Genomic DNA, 18,594 nt, shown 5'->3' on the forward strand with positions numbered 1-18,594 from the left:
TTGGGAAGGAAAAGTACAGTGCTACTGCTAACCCACTGATTTGTTTTTGGCTTCGGGGAAAAGCTGCCTCCAGGCAGTGCTTTCTTGCAGTGTTTTCACGGTAAATTGTGGAAACATTGGACTATTTGTTCTAGTTGTACAGTTAGCCATGGTCTTTTTATTGTGTGTTTGCTGTAGCCCTTGATCCTGTATCAGTAGTAAATGGTAAATGGTTCCTTTATCCAAGGCGCTTTACCATGCAAGGCACCAACCTGCACATTGGGAGCAATTAGGGGTTCAGTGTCTTGCTCAAGGACACTTCGACACTAACTCTGGGGGAGCCCGGGTTCGAACTGAGAACCTTTCGATTTCCATCCGGTCACTCTACCCCTGAGCCACTGCCGCCCCTAGTGTAGTACTCTATGTGGGGGTTCCTAAATGATGTGCCCAATATGCCCCGTCCAGGTGTGCTTTGGGATTTTGTTATTTAATTATAATAATTTCAGTGTCAGTATTTTGTGTGCACTCATAACCCAATACAGAGGCAACACCCCCCCCCCCCCCCCCCCCCCCCCCCCCCACACACACACACACACAATCATTTTCAAAGTAGCTAAAAGATCTGATCTACATGCTCACAATGCATTGTGTGAGCTTGTAGGTCTGCTGTTTTCACTATGAATACAGGTGTGATTTCAGATTTTGACTTGCCCCAGATGTGTGCCTTGGGCACAAAAATGTCTGAAAAGCGCTGCTTTATAGAGAGCCAGACAGCTGTTGTAGACGTATCCCTTCATGCCTGTTGTCACACACAAGCCTTGCTTCACACACCATTCATGTTGAACATTATATAAAGGCCAACCAAAGGATATATCATATGCAGTAAATCTGTCATCAGAACCTAGTATTTAGCCCACTAGACCATTCCTCTTAGCCTCTGACAGGTGATAAAGAGTGTAAAAAAAAAATCGTTGTAGCTTTCTAGAGAATTTATCTTTGAGGTTACAGCCAAAAAAAATTGGAAAGTTGGAATCAACTTCTATGTTGGTCTCATCTGTCGGTTCTGTGTAATGTAATAATCTGTAACTCTGAAGATGTACAAATTAAACCGAATGGACCCCCGTAAGGTACATTCTCAGAGTTGAAGCAACACTTGGGATTTAACAGCGTCTGTGGCTTGCTTTGCAGGACATACTAAGAGCCTGTGTCTACTTGCGTTAGTGTTAGCGACACGGCTGTCCATGTCCCGTCCTGTCACTCTTCAGGTTTCCATAGCAACTGACTGGAACGTGTTCATTAACAAGAAACCAATATTACATGGGTCAGAACCATAGACCAGATAGAATGCAAGATAAAGGGACAGGGATGTGTGGACTGTGGGAGAGGGGATGGGTGCAGGGTGGGTGGGAGAGGGTGGGAGAGGGGATGCGCCCTGTCATTTTGCGCACTTCGCCGTCCCTACATGATGTTTGCGCCGTGTCAGCTTGTTGAAGTGGTTTGTCTGTTTAATTAGTTGCTAAGGTCAGAGTGTTTGTGTCAGAGGTAAATACAGACCTCGGGCCTTGTTGTCCCTTGCTCTTTCATCTCTGTCCCCAGAACGTTGTCATCTCCCTTGCTAAAGACCACCAGACGGAGGGTCAAGTCAATCCCGGGTCATGGGAACTAATAACAATAATACAATAACCATTATTTATTATAGAGCGTCGTAGTCCCGCCCACTTTCAGAACGACGAGGGCACCGGAAGAGAATTTCCCATTCATTTTTCCATAGACGTTTCAGAATGTATTTGTTTAAAGACCTTTAAGCCTCGGACAAAGCCAGCTCGGCTCCTGACATATCATAACAATTAACACACAACAAGTGTTGTACCCTGCCCTTTCTTTCTTCTTTCTACTTATTTGTTAGGCTCACAAAAATGTGTTTATTGTCATGATATGTCAGGAGCCGAGTTGGCTTTGTCCGAGGCTTAAAGGTCTTTAAATAAATACTTTCTGAAACGTCTATGGAAAAAAGAATGGGAAATTCTCTTCCGGTGCCCTCGTCGTTCTGAAAGGGGGTGGGACCGCGATGCTCTATTGACCATATGCAGACCGCATCCATCTTACCAGCAAGGTGCTAACTAGGTGCAGCTTCCCATTGACAGCCCATTCATCCAAACAGAAAAGTCCTATCTAATTGTATTAAACAACGTCAAACTCACCAACATTGCAGCTGTACGGAAAGCTTGAATTATCCTCTTTCAATCTATACAGTTTTTGTTTCATAAAAATCCACCGTAGAAATGTTATGAGCTACTTCCTGTCAAGAAGTCTGTGCAGTTTTTTTCCCTTTGTGTCAGAGTTTGGAAGTGCTCGTTATCAGTAAAGCAACCTCCTGCTGCCTCCTGCATTATGTGCAAATTCAAAACAGGTGGTCTTCAACAAGCACTTCCAAACTCCAACACTCCAAATCACCTGCAAGGAATCTCTTGACAGGAAGTAGCTCATAACATGTCTATTGTCTACAGTGGATTTTTATGAAACAAACTATTTTATTATAGAATTATAGAAAGAGGATAGATAATTCAAGCTTTTCGTACAGCTGCAATGTTGGTGAGTTTGACGTTGTTTAATACAATTAGATGGGACCTTTCAGTTTGGATGTCAATGAAGTTGCACCTAGTTAGCACCTTGCTGGCAGGATGGATGCGGTCTGCATATGGTCAATAGCACTCACGTGAAAGCACGGGCAAGAGAGAAAGATCAATTGATTGATCCCCATGGGAAGTTGTAAAATGTGAAATGAAAAGCAGGTACAGTGGAAGTTGCAACTGATATTGATGGTGGTTGTTGTGGTGCACGCATGCACGCACGCACGCACGCGTGCGCACACACACACACACACACTAAAGTTCTGGGAATAAACAGTTACATGTAAAGGTAACGAATCAACGATATCTTTCTATAGATAGTGCATGAGATCTCAGCCTAAAGGGCCTTGCAAACGGGGAGCGATAAAACGCGCCTATAGATCATTGTCTCCACCAGGCCGAAGGCATGGGGAGAGAGTATGTTTTGCACTCCGTCCGTCCGTCCGTGTGTCCTTCCTTCCGTCCGTCCGTCCTTCCGTCCGTCCGTTATCAGCTAATCTCCGGTACCGTTGGCCCGATCCATGCCAAACTTTGCACACACACTCCATGGATGCCAACGACGAACCTCTGCCCCAAATATTCCTCAACGGCCTGTTATAGCGCCACCATGAGGCCGATTTAGGCAAAACACATTTCTGTAGATTACTCGTACACATTTTATCCATACATCACACAATTCGGTATACACTATCGCCATAGTCATGTGATCAACACAGATCTGCACAATTTCCCATCTTCCATCCTGATTGGCTAATACTGGCTTCCAAAGCTCACATGATTGGTCCGTTTCGAACAAAATGCCACAAATCACAAACACAGTGTGCAATTTCCGTGAAATTATACACACACATTTCCACTAGGCCAAGGACGACATGCCACTCATTCTTTTCCAAATCAGCCTCATGGTGGCGCTATAACAGGCCAATTCCTGTTTTTAGCTATAACTTCATCAATCTGTATACAACTTATGTATGCGCACTCCCTAGAGGCCATGGAAAAACATTGTCCCTGCATCCCTCCACATCTGCCGGTTATAGCGCCACCATGAGGCCCATTTCTGCTAAACACATTGCTTATGTTAGTCGCACAGATTTCATCCAAATCTCACGCAAATCGGTACACATGATCTCTGTAGTCATGTGATCAAGACGAGTCTGTTGGATTTATCAGATTCTACACTGATTGGCTAACATTGCCTTCTAAAGTTTTCAGGAGTGGCCCGTTTCGTTCAAAATGCTGCACATGTCCTGCTCATCCAGAATTCTATCCTCAGAGATTCGATGAGTGATCTGGCTCTGCATTTCCTCAACAAAATGAAGAAAATTGTTGCAAAAAACAAACGAACAAAAAAACATGTTTATATTACTCCTAAACATTTTGCCAAACATCTCACACACTCCTATCCTCCTGGTGGAGACCTGTGCCCAGAAGGGCACTTTTTCTAGTTTTCAATGTGTTTTTGCTCGGAGAAGTCGCGGTGCGACAACGCAAGCGTATTTACGTGAGCGCGGTCCCGTGAATTTGTTGCGTTTTTTTTACGCTTGCGTTGTCGCGCCCCTCTTTTTTTTTTAAAGATGTTTTTTTGCGGCTTACGCCTTTTTTATTGGTTTTTGAAGGGATAGACAGTAGGCTGACAGGAAACGGGAGAGAGATGGGGGAAGACATGCAGTAAAGGCCGTGTCGGGCTCGGGAGTCGAACCCGCGGCACACTGCGACTGGATTACCAGTCGGGTGCCCAGACGGTTACGCCACCGCCTGGGCCTGTCGCGCCCCTCTTGAGCAGACCTGTAGCAGACCTGTCGTGATCCAGGCAACAATGTGTGCGTTCCTCGCTCCCCGTTTGCACGGCCCTTTAGGGTGTTCTTGTCTCTGAATTAATGAAAGTGAAAATAAATTCTGTATTTTCTATGTTGATGCCACCAGCTTATCAATCATGTTGACGGCGGCGGCATCAAGTGTGTGTGAGTCTAATTGTTTGCATAGTTTGAATATTAGTAGTGCGATAACTTTTATGACTATAAAGTTATAGTGAGTGAGTCTTGAAGTAGTTGTGGTTTGTCTCTTCATGTCGGCAGTCGTAGTTCGGCTGCATGCCAAATACTACTGTGAGATTACATTTTTCATTTGAGGTGTGAGGTGAAAGGGTTCATCTTTACATTGATGCATATAAAAAGAAAACTATGGTCGCTGGGGCTGTACTTTAACCCATTCAGTACGAGGAACCCCTTTTGGTGTTTTAAGCATTATGTTATACTTTAGCTATTGAAAAATAGCAGATCTTCCAGTCTACCTCAACCTGTTCTATGGACTGGAGAGAGCAAAATATTATTAGATATTTTAAGACCCCGTATCAGGAAAAACACAAAGGTGATGATAGGTTGTGCTGGAGGCAGTGTGGGGCAAAGAAAGCCAACCACTTACACATTTTCTGGGGGTGCCCCAAGTTGAAGGTATTTTGGAACAATTTTCACAAATCACTGTGTTCAGTATTTAATACTCCAATAACTTTTAATTTCACAACCTTGTACCTGGGCCACATTGAATGTCTGAACCAGACGAGAGACACAAAGCTACTGCAGATGCTCCTGGCAGCCAGCAAAAAGTAAATTACAAGAAGATGGCTAACCCCAATCACACCCACAATGGATGATTGGCACGGGATAGTCCTGGATATTTTCAAAATGGAAAAATTAACATACTACATCCTAAGAACCTAGACTAGCCAAATTCTACCAAATTTGGAACAACTGGATAGTACTTATTGTCCCACTGACAGCAGACTTTGTGTGATCTCACTGGTCCTAATGCCTGCTTTATGATCTTTGTAAAAAATGTTTAAGACACCCTTCCTCCTCCCATGGTCGAAGTCCAAAGCTGTTTTGTTTTTGTTCCCCTCAGCAATACTGTAAATACTTTCGTTTCTTGGTTTTTGTCATTGTCTTTTCTTTTTTTTTCCTGAACCCTCTTTTTTCTTTTTCTCCCTCTGAAGTGTTCATTCTGTAAGTAATGTTGCCCTGTTGCCCCTGTTGTCTTGATGCCATAATGACGTAATCCATCTGAAGAAAGTGAGGACTATACAGAGACATTGGAGATGGAGTCACTTGGAGGGGGGATGACATGGGACCGGGGGACGAAGGGGGAGGGAGGGAAAAGGGGGCAAAAAACTAAAAACCTGGGAATTGCACCAATGACTTTTTCTACGTTTAAGAAATATGCATTCTATACGGCACTGCTTTTTCCAAATAAAATAAAACATAAAAAGAGAAGAACAATAGCAGATCTGCAAGCTCATATGAGCTTGTAGATCTGCTATTTTTGGAAAATCGTGAAAATGTGTGCAAGTCTTTGAACACATATTCTTTCCCAGTAAACGTTTTTAACTCAAATCTTTGCTTCAGGGGGGTCCCTGGAACAACATATTTTAAGATGGGGGTCGGCAGCCAATTACATATCATTTTTGTGGTCCTTGACATGAAATAGTTTGAGAACCACTGATACAGAAACATAGGTTTTTCAGAAAACTGTCATGATTTAGAAGACATTTGTTGAATTTGGTCTCAGGTCTTAATGAGTGTTAACAGATTAATCGCCCAAGACGAAGTTCTTTGTCCTTTCTATTAGTAACGAAGTTTATTGATACGAGAACAGATCGCCTGGCTGTATAGCCCAGGCGCGCCTGCTGGGCTCTCCTCGGTGACGCGCAAGACTGAGACGTCATCAAAAAACTCCCTCCTCTGTTTAGCTGATGAAAATGAAAATCTTAAAACGTTCATAAATCGCGATCTAAATCATCCCGTCTTTTTCTGAAAAAAGATCCTGTGTTAGACGGCGCTCCGCGGTCCAGTCGCTAGTCTCGATAGATTTATTCTTGTCTCCCGTTGTTGTCGATCGATTCTAAAGTGCTGTGGCTATTGTTAGCTGCTACACAACATCATGAACTTCCGGCCGGTCCGTCCGGAAAAGGCGTCCGTGTTTATAAATCGACTGGGCGCATGAATGTAATGGATTAAATAGTTCCGGGCAATTAAAGTGTTATGGACTATCGTACATAGATTGGGTTTACACTGTTGTGGGTTCAGCTTCAACTCGCTCTCCACTGGACATCGTCTAACAAACAACAAACAAGACATTCTGGCCGTCCATCGTGTCCTGTTGGGCAGAAACCTTGTATGTCCAGATCCAGTGGATCCAATGTAGTTATTATTTAGTCACAAGCTCTTTTTGTTACTTTTCATTGGGTAAATGTTGATAAAACCCACAGACAGACGTAACCCCGTCCAAAGTCACATCCCTATTTTGGACATGCCATTATAGGCAAACGTTTTCAAAAATAGACGCAACTGTGACATCGTCATGTATAAACTAGGGCAATACAAAAAAAAAACATTTTGCCCGGCCGACAGCGTCTTTAAAATAACCTCAAAACAGACCTTTATGTTCCTGACTCAGTCTAACAGGTCCCTGTTTGTTTCAATACACAGCCACCTCAGACCAGCAGCATTTACAGCCTTTCCCTGTAATCTTTTTCTTTTTTTCTTCTTCCCAGCAGCCCTCAGTCAGTCATAGTGAGAGTCAGTCTCGGGTCATGGGAACTCACAGCTGTTTGGACGGCCCCGTGCAGCAAGCTTCATCTCGGTTTGTTTTGCTGATGCCCGCGGGAAAAATAATAATAAAATAAGAGGAAGAAGAAGAAGAAGAAGAAGAAGAAGAGGCGATTAAATAGGTTGCAGCTGAATCAATCCACAGTTTAGTTTGTTGCTGTGGGACAGTGAAGGCTCCTCTGGAATGTAGGACACAGCTTACAGACATGCTGGGAGTTAGGCCTAGTCTTCAATATTTACACACTATTACACTGTTCATTGATCATAAATTATCCCGTGAACAATTTTGATCCAATATTGAATATTTCTCATGGGAAAGTGGTTAAACATTCTGAAATTGTAGTTGTTTTCCCCAACATCGTTTATATACAAATCAATTATTATTTTATAATGAATGAATGAAAACGATTAGTTTGATTAATTGTTGCACGCCTAAAGCCAACCAAACCGTGCGACATCTCAAAACCCGCTGAAAGGGAATGGGAGTATTCTCGGGGCCGGAACGGAGCGGTACTTACTGTACTGCCCAGAGGGCTCTGATGTGCATAGTTTGTTGATTTGCTGGGTTACCTGTAAACGTTATAGCATACCCACATACACCACACCAACGTATTGTTGCTGTCGGCCACAAACCTCTTAACTCAATATTGGAACTTTTTGTGGGTTTTTTTCTTTCCGTAAATGAATGCCCTACTCAATTTTTGTTTTTGAGCTTGTCGATCTGCTATTTGTAGCTATTTGTAGAAAAGTAACAGTTTTTGTACAAGGTTTCCACTCAACAGAGATGATGCACACTATTACAACAGTGAGTCTCACACAGCCGGGGACCCAGCCAATAGTAGGGCGGCCTAGCCTTGTTTCCCAACTGTTTGGTGGTTGCACTTGTTAACTAGCCCGAGGGAGATAGTGGCTAATCAATGACAGCGCTGTGAGAACCAGAGCTACGTTCCCACCGTCTCTCTCACCTTTATGCAAAAATATGTGTGTGAGAGACGTGTGCGAGAGCATATCTGGGTTTCTGTTTTTGTAGTGTGTGTCACTACTGTATATAAGAGAGTGACTAAAAGTCCACAAGGGCATACCTAAGTATCTGTGGCAAAGAAACAAGTTAACAACACAGTTTATGTATGTGAGTGTGAGTTCTGTGTGTGGTGCACCTGTGTGTCTGTGTGGGTGTGAGAGCATGTGTGTGTTTGTGTCTTTGTGCGTGTGTGTTTGTGTCTTTGTGTGTGCGTGCGTGCGTGCGTGCGTGCAGGGTGGCATAGCTAGGTTTCTATGTCTGTGTGTCACTTTGTATTAGTGTGACTTGACATGTGCGGCAAAGCTGACCATTCAGAAGAGCAGGTGAAATGCTGTGTGTTGAAGGGTCTGGGGTCTGTGTAGACTAATGTTCACGAGGACGTTGTGCGTGCGCCCGTGTGTGTGTGATTTCAGAGGCAGGTTTAATAAAGTGATTTTTATAATTCAAGATCTGTCTGTGTCTGTTAGGCCATATGACATAATCGCCTAATCGCAATCTTTTGGAAAGAAAAAAACAAAAAAAAAATAATCGTTAATTGCAATTATTTGTGTGACAATTAATCGGCAACTTTAAATGTGTAATCGTGACAGGCCTACTGTCTATACCGTATTATGTAAGTGCACAGCAATACTGCGCATCTCACTGTGCGTGCACGTGTGTCTGTTTTATGCGTGTTTGTCTTTATGAGCGTGAAGGGTCTGTGAACCGTGATAACCTCTGTTGTCTTGTCTCTCTTTTCCAGCGGGAGTACACACTGATAGTAGAAGCATGGGATTGGGACAACAGCACTCACAACACCAACGGTAAGTCCACTCCATCGCTCTCTGCTTTGTGTACAGTACACTCACCTGTCCAGCTGGGCAGGAACCAGTGGAATGTTACTAGAGCCCGACAGATCCCATAGATTATTGCACAGTCCATTTCTATTCTAATGAATTAGAAAAACCTTTATTTTATTAAACACCTTCTGTCTGGCATACATATGTTTTTTTGAGTGGTGTAAACCACTCCTACAACTGGCTTTGTTAGTTTACGTGTCTGTCTGTCTGTGCTCAAAAAATGAGCACGGTTGCTATGGTCACCCAGTTCACACGGGTGTGATTTCATTACGTCAGACATTACGTCAGACCACAGCTGAGCAGTCTATATAAGACCTTACACCACTCAGTTCACACGGGTGTGATTTTTTAAATGACCAATCACAATGCAACATGTTGTTTTTGTAGGACCGAGTGGTTAGGACATATACTGTAGCACAATGCTCATAATGCCTGACAGCAAGTCCCCCAATTCCACTCCTGTTTCCTGTCTCTCTCCACTCCCCCCCCCCCCACCCCCTACACACCTCTAAATGTATGTTATGGGCTTCAGAGAGACATTGCCTGGGCAATGCTCAACCCTGGAGCCAAATATTCCATTCCAAAGTAAGGGTGAATGACGGGTGAAAGTGCCGAACCACCATGGAATTCCATGGAAGTCAAGCTGAAAACAGGGCTGGTATGCTGGGTGTTTATGGTTAAGCTTGCCAGGATTCCCTAATCTTAAACCGTTTACAGTTCTTATTTACCTGTATTTCTGTAGTGGAGGATTGCTCAACACAAATTTACACCTGAGACACACTGTACGCATAGACCTGTCCTCTACTGTTAGTCACTGAGCTGCTGTCAAACCCATGTCTTGCTCAAAGACTAATTTGAACCACTTTAGCCCTATTTTATACGTTATGATGATGGTGTAACGTAAACATTTATTTGCTAAAACTGTAGTGTTTAAAAAGGATTAATGCTTATTATAATGAAATGGACAAAATAGGGACACCAAATTGAAAGTGTATAAGCTAAAGTAAACCATCTGAGTGATTAACTCAGATTAGTCAATGTTTTGACTGATCAGTGAGACAGTGGACTGCAGTGAGACAGTGCACTGCAGTGAGACAGGGGACTGCAGTGAGACAGTGGACTGTAGTGAGACAGGGGACTGCAGGGAGACAGGGGACTGCAGTGAGACAGTGTACTGTAGTGAGACAGGGGACTGCAGGGAGACAGGGGACTGCAGTGAGACAGGGGACTGCAGGGGGACAGGCACCAGATGAAGTCCCTGCCAGTACACTGTAGGTCCCAGTCCATTGTGATGTGACAACAATCATTTTGAGGTCAGAATAGGCCAGCTCCATATATGGAGATAGGGCTGATCAGGTCCAGAGCCCGGGCAGAGGCTTTTGTGCTGGTTCTGGACAAGCGACTACCCGACGGACTCGACACCGGGCACTGCACTCCCTGTGGGGGTGTGGAACGCGTGTGTCGAATTTGAAGTCGGTGGGGAGTGCGGTTTTCGAGTTACGTGGATTACAGACGTACGTACACATGTACGTACACACGGAGACGTGGTGCATTTATAGATAGATATTGATCAATATGATTAATAATTGATTTATTAGTGTGTTGTGAAATCCATCCAGTGCCATTCTGCAGGGATGGGAAAAGTAAACCAACCTTTGGTCTTGGCTCCTCCCTCCCTCCATCGACGAGCCAGGTACACTCGATTCCCACTCTATTCATGAGAACGGCTTTAATGAAAAGTGACTAATTATCCCCAGAGGGATCATAGGAGAGGAGGAGTAAGAGAGCCATGGATTAGTTCTTGGCTTGCCTGCCTGCCTGCCTCCACGCTGCACACCGAGATGCTTGGTACACAGCTGTATCCTGTTTGTACACGCTCCCCTCATCGCAGGGCCTCTGTTCGCCGCACTGTTCTTCCCCAAAGTGCTGCCGGGAGGAAGTAAAGGTTAATTGAGGAATGTAATCTGTGTGTGATGAGACGAAGTGGGACCTCTCCTTGCTAGGTGTTTGCTTGTTTGAAAGTCGAGTGCCTTTTAATTTGGAGCTAAGTGCTGATCTGTGGGTGAGGCTAGGCGCCTGGGTGAATTAAGCTAGCTAGATAACTGCACAGTTAACTGAATGACTGCTGACTTTTAACAACTTATGGACTGACTGACTGACTGACTGACTGCCTCGATGGCTGACTGAATAAATGACTGGCTGGCTGGCTCACTGACTGAATAGCTGGATGACTGGCTTGCTGGCTGACTGACTCAGAGACTGTCTGAGTGTCTGAGGGTCTGGCTGGATGACTGAATGGCTGGCTGGCTGACAGGCTGACTGTGTGACCAAGGGAGCGGTGCGTGTCAATCCCATGGGCTAGTTGATGTTCATTTAACTTTCCTCTCCACGTTTTGCCTTTTGAGTGTATACCTTGCTTTGACTTGCACCGAAAATTAAATTTACATTTTCGGCACATTTTCTACAGAATCACCCTTCCTCTCTCACTGGCTTTCTACCTATTTCTGTCTGTCTGTCAGTCTAAGTCTACCTGTCCTTCTCTTGGTTCACCCCCCCCCCCCTCCCTCCCTCTCTCTCTATTGGTAGGGGGAAATCCCAGAAACGGTGATGAAATCATGAAACAATGCGTGTGGGACGCAGTGCTGCTGTGTAGTCTGTGCAGTGTGTGCAACATGTAGTTGGGTGGAGGCCAGCTTGGGGTTGGGTTTAGTGGTTGTATCTGATAGCAGTGGCTCTGTGTCAGCCACTGACCTGTGAACACACACACTGTGTCCGTGTCACTCATTCTCACTAATCCTCCAAACGCAGCGTTGTTGTAACAGCTAGCGTTTCCTGCTGTACTGCAGGGGTTCATGGGTGGTAGGGTCACATCCCTGCTGGGCTGTAGTAGGCCCAGACCCACACAGTAGACTGACTCCTAGTCAAATCCAGAGTGCATTATTTTAACTCTCAGGGTGGAAATAATCACCGGCCCATCGGTTCCATTTGTGCGGATTTTGTTGCATGGATGCAAGAGCTGTGTGTGTGTGTGTGTGTGTGTGTGTGTGTGTGTGTGTGTGTGTGTGTCTCTCTGTCCCCTCTTTCTCTCCATTCCTCCACGTTTTCTAGTTCTATTCACTCTCATCTCTGTCTCTCTCTCTCTCCCTCCTTTGCCCCTCTCCTGTCTCCCCCATGCTTTCCATCTCTTTTTTCTCATTTCAGGCTCTCTTCCTCACGCCTCCCTCTCTTACACCTCTCCTCCCTCCCTCACTCTCATCCCTCCCTCAGTCCCTCACTCTCATCCATGTCTTATTCCCTTCCTTTTTTCCACAACCCAGCTCCCTCTTTCTCTCCTCCTATGCCCTCTTTCTTCACCTATCTTCCCCTTTCCCTCTAACCTTCCACTGTCTCTTCACTCCCTCTGTTTCTCTCCCTCATCCTGTGCATCCCTCTCACCCCTCCTGTCTCTCTGCCCCCCCCCTCCCCTAGCCTGTCAGACAGTTAGGGACACTAACTATATTAAGCCTGTGAGCACATGGGTTCGTTAAGGCATTAATTTAGGCGGTGCTGCTTCTATTTGGGTTTAGAGATCTTTTTCCCTTTCTGTCTCTTAATTAGCGCAGCCCAGCTGTCAGCTACGGGCGGCTACCGAATGCCACTTAATTATCATGGAACATGCATTATGACTGTCTGACATATAAATATACACACACACTGTAAGATCCTGGCTGTTCAGTTCTCCTTTACGGGTCCATTTGATCCAGTTGATGACATAGATAAATGGATGGCTGTAGATGAATGGATATATTGTATGGAACAGACAGACAGATGTACAGACAGAGTCACAAAGTTCAGAGGCTATTATACGAGTTCATTTAATTCCACTGTTGCTACACAGTAAAATCCTGAGTGTTAATTTAACCCTGAAAGTGTAAAATAAGCGAGTGTCAGCTAGAAAGTTGAACGTAACAGCATATACTCATTTAGGGCCTTGTAGGATCAGTCCTGTGCAGCGGATTGGCGAAGCCCCTGGAAAAAGAGGCTCTGTCCAGAGCTGTTTGTGCTTCAGGAAGCCCCTGTGTGTTTAAAAACAAAACAGAAATACTGCTAGAGAAAAAGGAGGCCAGTGCTATTGTTCGCCGTCGGCGAGGAGGTGGCATGTCTACAGGGGCAGGGCCGCTCTCACCTCAATCACATATCCGATATCCACTTCACGAAGGTGGTTGAAATTGTACATCTTTACTGGTCCCATATGGCAAACGTGGCCTTGCTGTGGAGGCATACTGTAAATAACATGATGCATTAAAAACATAAGGAAACATAGAGAGCAGCGTTATGTATTGCACTATTTTCTACTTGGGCAACAGCCGATCTGTAGATCTGCTACTTTCACATTTTGAATACCGTCTCCTATAATGACATGCCAAAAATAGGGAGGGACACCAGGGTTAATGTGATTAAATGTTAACCAATGGGATGTGAGCATGGCTGTTACAGTTGAGCAGGTCTACAGCATGTGAGACGCACACAGAATGAAAAAAAGCCTGGTTGGAAATATGTGTGGTTGAGATGGGCGTGATGCCAGTGCGTGTCCCCTAATGCTGAAATCAGATCGATGACAGAAAAATGTGTCACAAATCAATGCAGACCTGCTGTTCTGCCTCACATCTCCGTTTCTGCAATGGAGAAAACTGATTGACTGATCTCAGTCATGAACCCCCGATTTATACATAGTTGCATGGCGGTGCCAAAAATAGCCGATCTACACGCTCACAACGCGCCGTGTTGTGCCGCATTGCAAGCTTGCAAATCGGTTATGTTTGGTGCGTGACTCGATGCAAATCAGATGTTACTCTTCAGTTGCCTCAAAACAGCAGGTTTCCAACAGGCCTGTAAAAAAGAAACGGTCTGAAAAGAGGAAGCATGCAGCATCGCTATTTAACACAAAACCAAAATAACTTTTTATATGATATTACTTTTCATAATAAAAGGGAGAGAATGACTCACACCCATAAAAGGCTGGCACGTTATGAAAGCACCTGGACGAAGGTGCCGTTGGTTGAAAGGCGCTGTGCGCACCTCTCTGCCAAGCAGTTCATCGATCATGGCAGGTTCACTGTTGTGGCAACAGCCTGGATTGTCTTCTAACAGAATTTGTAGCGGACAACCACTCAGTGTAAATGTGACGGTAGCAGAGTGTTATATATCAAGTGAATCATCTGTCTTTTTATATTTTGAAAAAGTAGCTTAATGTTTGTTCTCATCAACGTGCCATAGACTGAGGCGTTTAGTTCTCGCTCTCGCTCAGAGGAATGTCAAATCTGTGATTGATTCAGATGTTCCATCACCAGCAGTATGTAAAGTCAAAGTAACAGAGTTCTACTTACAGTAGTTGTATGCAGGTGTAGAACACTGCAAATAGACAGTCTATAAGCTCACAACGTGTTGCGTATTGTGATCTGGCGGATTATGTACTCTAACGTATAAATCAAGCATAAGCACCTGAGCTCCTTGAACAGATGAAACAGGAACTTCAGTGCAATACAGTGCAATAGTAATACATTACAGTGCACTTAAATGTGGGCTATAATAGTCTTTTTTTGGAACACATATTGTAGACTATTACATTACTCTTGACTTGGTCAAATACTTGAATATCTGAAGCCCCCTCGATGATTTATGTAAGCCAATTTTGCCCCCCCCCCCTCTCTCTATCTTTCTCCTCTGTCATCTGCTCTCCCTAGTAACAACAGCTCTCTTTGAGAGCCTCCTTCAGCACAGCGAGAGAGAGAGAGAGAGAGAGAGAGAGAGAGAGAGAGAGAGAGAGAGAGAGAGAGAGAGAGAGAGAGCACATGATTGGTCTATATTTTTATATCTAATTGCTGGAAATGAACAGCAGTGAGTGAGTGCTTTGCTGTTCAGGTGGTGTGTGTAACTGTGTATGTGGGGAGGGGTGGTGTGTGTATGTGGGGAGGGGTGGTGTGTGTATGTGGGGAGGGGTGGTGTGTGTATGTGGGGAGGGGTGGTGTGTAAACTTTCAGAGATGGACTAAATAAGGACAGCGTGAGAATACATTTCCAACCTATTGCTACCTGGTAGTAAAGGTTTATGGATGCTCTTAAAAAGGTGATGCCAGTTAGTTTACTGCTGGGCAACTCATGCTAGTCAAACAAAAGGATGTAAGTAACTTGCATTAATATAGCAATTTTTGCAAGTGGTTTGCAATAACGATACAGAGACAATGTGGGATTATTTCCTCCCTAATGTTTCTGTTTTGCATTCTTTACATGCCATGGGTTCAACAATGCCCTTTTATTACCACTAACACAGATTTGGAAGTTGATATTGTGATCAGGAATCTACACACAACACTCTACAGTTGCCGGGTTGCAATCTGGTAGTCTGGTTGCAATCCGTCCACAAGGTGAATGAGAGGTGTGAAGATGCATAGTCGATGCATTATATTCGTTCAGGTACACAGTAAAATCTTCACTGATAATTTATCAATTGTAACTCGGTATTCAGTCAAATGAATACTCATGATTGTACTGTGTATTTCCAGGCCTGTACAGTTGCACAGCAAAGTAAAGCCAGGAAACCATGTCTTCTGATGGTCTTTAGAATGTGAAGTGTAACAGAAACCCTCTTAGGAAAAGAGGTTGTAAGCGTGGGTTTTGGGCCTGTCCTGTCCCTGTGCCACCATGCCACCACCCATGCCATCATGCCCCGGCAGTGTTTTGGGCCTGTCCTGTCCCCGTGCCACCATGCCACCACCCATGCCATCATGCCCCGGCAGTGTTTTGGGCCTGTCCTGTCCCTGTGCCACCATGTGCCACCATGCCACCACCCATGCCATCATGCCCCGGCAGTAGTCCTGTCCCTGTGCCACCATGCCACCACCCATGCCATCATGCCCCGGCAGTAGTCCTGTCCCTGTGCCACCATGCCACCACCCATGCCACCATGCCACCACCCATGCCATCATGCCCCGGCAGTGTCACAGCTGTCCTGTCCCTGTGCCACCATGCCACCACCCATGCCATCATGCCACCACCCATGCCACCATGCCACCACCCATGCCATCATGCCCGACAGTGTCACAGCTGTCCTGCTTGGTGGACGGGCGGCCTGCTGGGTCATGGTGCTTCTGTTCCTTGAGAACAAGCTAAAGGCCCTTTCCTATGTCGCCCTTCCTCCTCTGTTCCCCGTCTCTTATTATTTCCGCCCTGGCTCCGAAGGAGTCGGGACTGGATATCCTGAGAGAAGCGGGGAGGGGAGGTGAAGAGCGAGCCAGCCAGAAAAGGCTGTTTCACAAAGCAGGAAAACTGAAAAAAGTGTTTCAGGGTTATCAAGGCCTTGCAGACCCCGGCTCCTTCGCCCTCTGTTTGTGTTTGGCTTGTTTTCCTTTTGCTCCTGCCCGCTTTTTTTCCTTTCCTTTCTTTTTTTCTCCTCCTCGTTGCTGCTTGGAAGAACAGACCTTTATCCGAACCCCCTCCCTCTGATCTCAGAGCGCATCAATGCTTCTTTCTATGTTTTGTCTGTTCTCCGCTGACCAGCAGGTAGCAGTGGGTCACGCCCCCTGTCGGGGATATTTTAGATAATAAAAAAAACTTAAAGCTATAGCGACAACAATAAGTGATCAGTCTAGTGCCTTGCATTACCATAATGGCATATTCTATTGTTATGGAAAGCGGTGAGGCAAATCAATCCTCAAAACCAAATGCGCTCATTGATCATGATGTTGATCATAGCAATGATTTGCACACAGAGCTGAAGTATTCTGTATGTTATGCTATATTTGGGATACATATGAATATAATATGTATCCCAAATGTAGATGAATAATACAAAGGAAATAATACAGCCACAGAACATTTAAAACGTTGAAAAGAATAAATAATAATAATAATAATCCCCGAAATGTATTATTATTGTGATTTTGGCAGGTCCAAAATGATTGTTTTATCATCCATGTTGTATCTGTTTTTGTTGGGAAAGGTTTTTCTCCCACTTGAAGGCAGGTGCCACGTTACAGTGTTGCAAACTGCATTAGTGTTGCCTTGTAGACATGACTCGGGGTGATAAGGAACCTTGTGCCACCGAGGTGTTGTGATGTGGACTGTATTGTACGGTAGTGTGACTTTTAGTGGCTGAATGACGTCTATAGCACCTTTAACTCTGAGAATGTACAAATGGAACCAACTTTTTACCGCGTACCCTACTACCGCGGTGAAATGACACATTTTCCTAATTTCTATGATGTCTCCTCTCCTATGTCTGGTCCAGACGAGGACCTTCTGATAGGACGCAGCATCCGCCGAGGGATGATCACGCCAGGGAGGAGCGTCAGACGGGACAGTACAAGACCCCCTCCATCCGGTTCGAGTACAGCATCCGCGTGCGCTGTGATGAGAACTACTACGGCAGCAAGTGCAACAAGGTGTGCCGACCGCGCGACGACTACTTCGGCCACTATGTCTGCGATCAGTTTGGCAACCAGGGCTGCATGGAGGGATGGACGGGTCCCAACTGCAAGAACGGTGAGAAGCGCACCAAAACAGCTGTTCTTCAAACTGTGGTCGCTCGTGACCCATAAGTAGGTCATAATGAGAGGGTCAGGTGTTTTTTTTAGCCCCTCCTATGCCCAGCTTTGTCTGTTTGTGAACACAAACACGATGATTTGATTGACTGAGCAAAGTACATATTGAGGATAAAAAGCGAGGGCAGAAAAGTGAAGACGACAAAAGTGATTGACCAGAACGACATTTGTCTTGAGCCTTGGCATTTACAACCAGATCCCAAGGCTCCCCTGGTCTTGTCTCATGGCACACCATTGTGGCGTGGCACAGCATTTGCTTAATATTGGTTTAGAAAATGTGTTTTACCAACACACAACCACAGCTCATACATTACTTTAGTCAAACGGAGCTGCTTGCCATTGACATCGTCAACTTGCCATTAGCCACAGTTTGCTGTTTGAAGTGGCACTGCGACAAAATAAACGATGTTTTGTCTGTTGAGGAAACATGGGAAATGGGAATTTAATGATGATGTGACTACTACTACACAGTAAAACTAACACATTTTCCCCGTTACTATGGTGCATAGCCTGTGTCATGATAGATGTTAAAAAAAGATAGGGTCAGAAATGAGCTGATATTATATTTTGACCTGCGTCTACCGTCTATGCAATATCTGCAGTGAAAACCCACTTCATAACACCCACTGACTCTCTCTCTCCCTCTCTCTCTCTCTCTCTCTCTCAGCCATCTGTAAGCAGGGCTGCAGCCTGGTCCATGGGAGATGTGATCTACCAGCGGAGTGCAAGTGAGTTGACTCTCCTCTCTCTCTCTCGCTGCTATACTCCTACATATTATAACCATAAAACCTGGTACTAGTCATGTCAAATGTTAATGCCGCACACTCACACACTTACACGCACGCACGCACGCACGCACACACACACACACACACACACACACACACACACACACACACACACACACACACACACACACACACACACACACACACACACACACACC

At 45.0% G+C, this 18,594-nt stretch overlaps 1 protein-coding gene across 1 annotated transcript in view; it reads left to right on the forward strand.

Moving 5' to 3' along the window:
• The window catches only part of LOC306941716 (protein jagged-2-like), a 66,154-nt gene that overhangs the window by 17,007 nt on the left and 30,553 nt on the right, over positions 1–18,594 (forward strand). The window contains 4 exon segments of the mRNA XM_079527339.1: positions 8,974–9,034; positions 17,336–17,386; positions 17,389–17,589; positions 18,316–18,376. Coding sequence (XP_079383465.1) covers positions 8,974–9,034; positions 17,336–17,386; positions 17,389–17,589; positions 18,316–18,376 — 374 coding nt within the window.

The sequence above is a fragment of the Electrona antarctica genome (genome assembly GCF_951216825.1).
Source record: "Electrona antarctica genome assembly, chromosome: 18".
Lineage (NCBI taxonomy): Eukaryota > Metazoa > Chordata > Actinopteri > Myctophiformes > Myctophidae > Electrona > Electrona antarctica.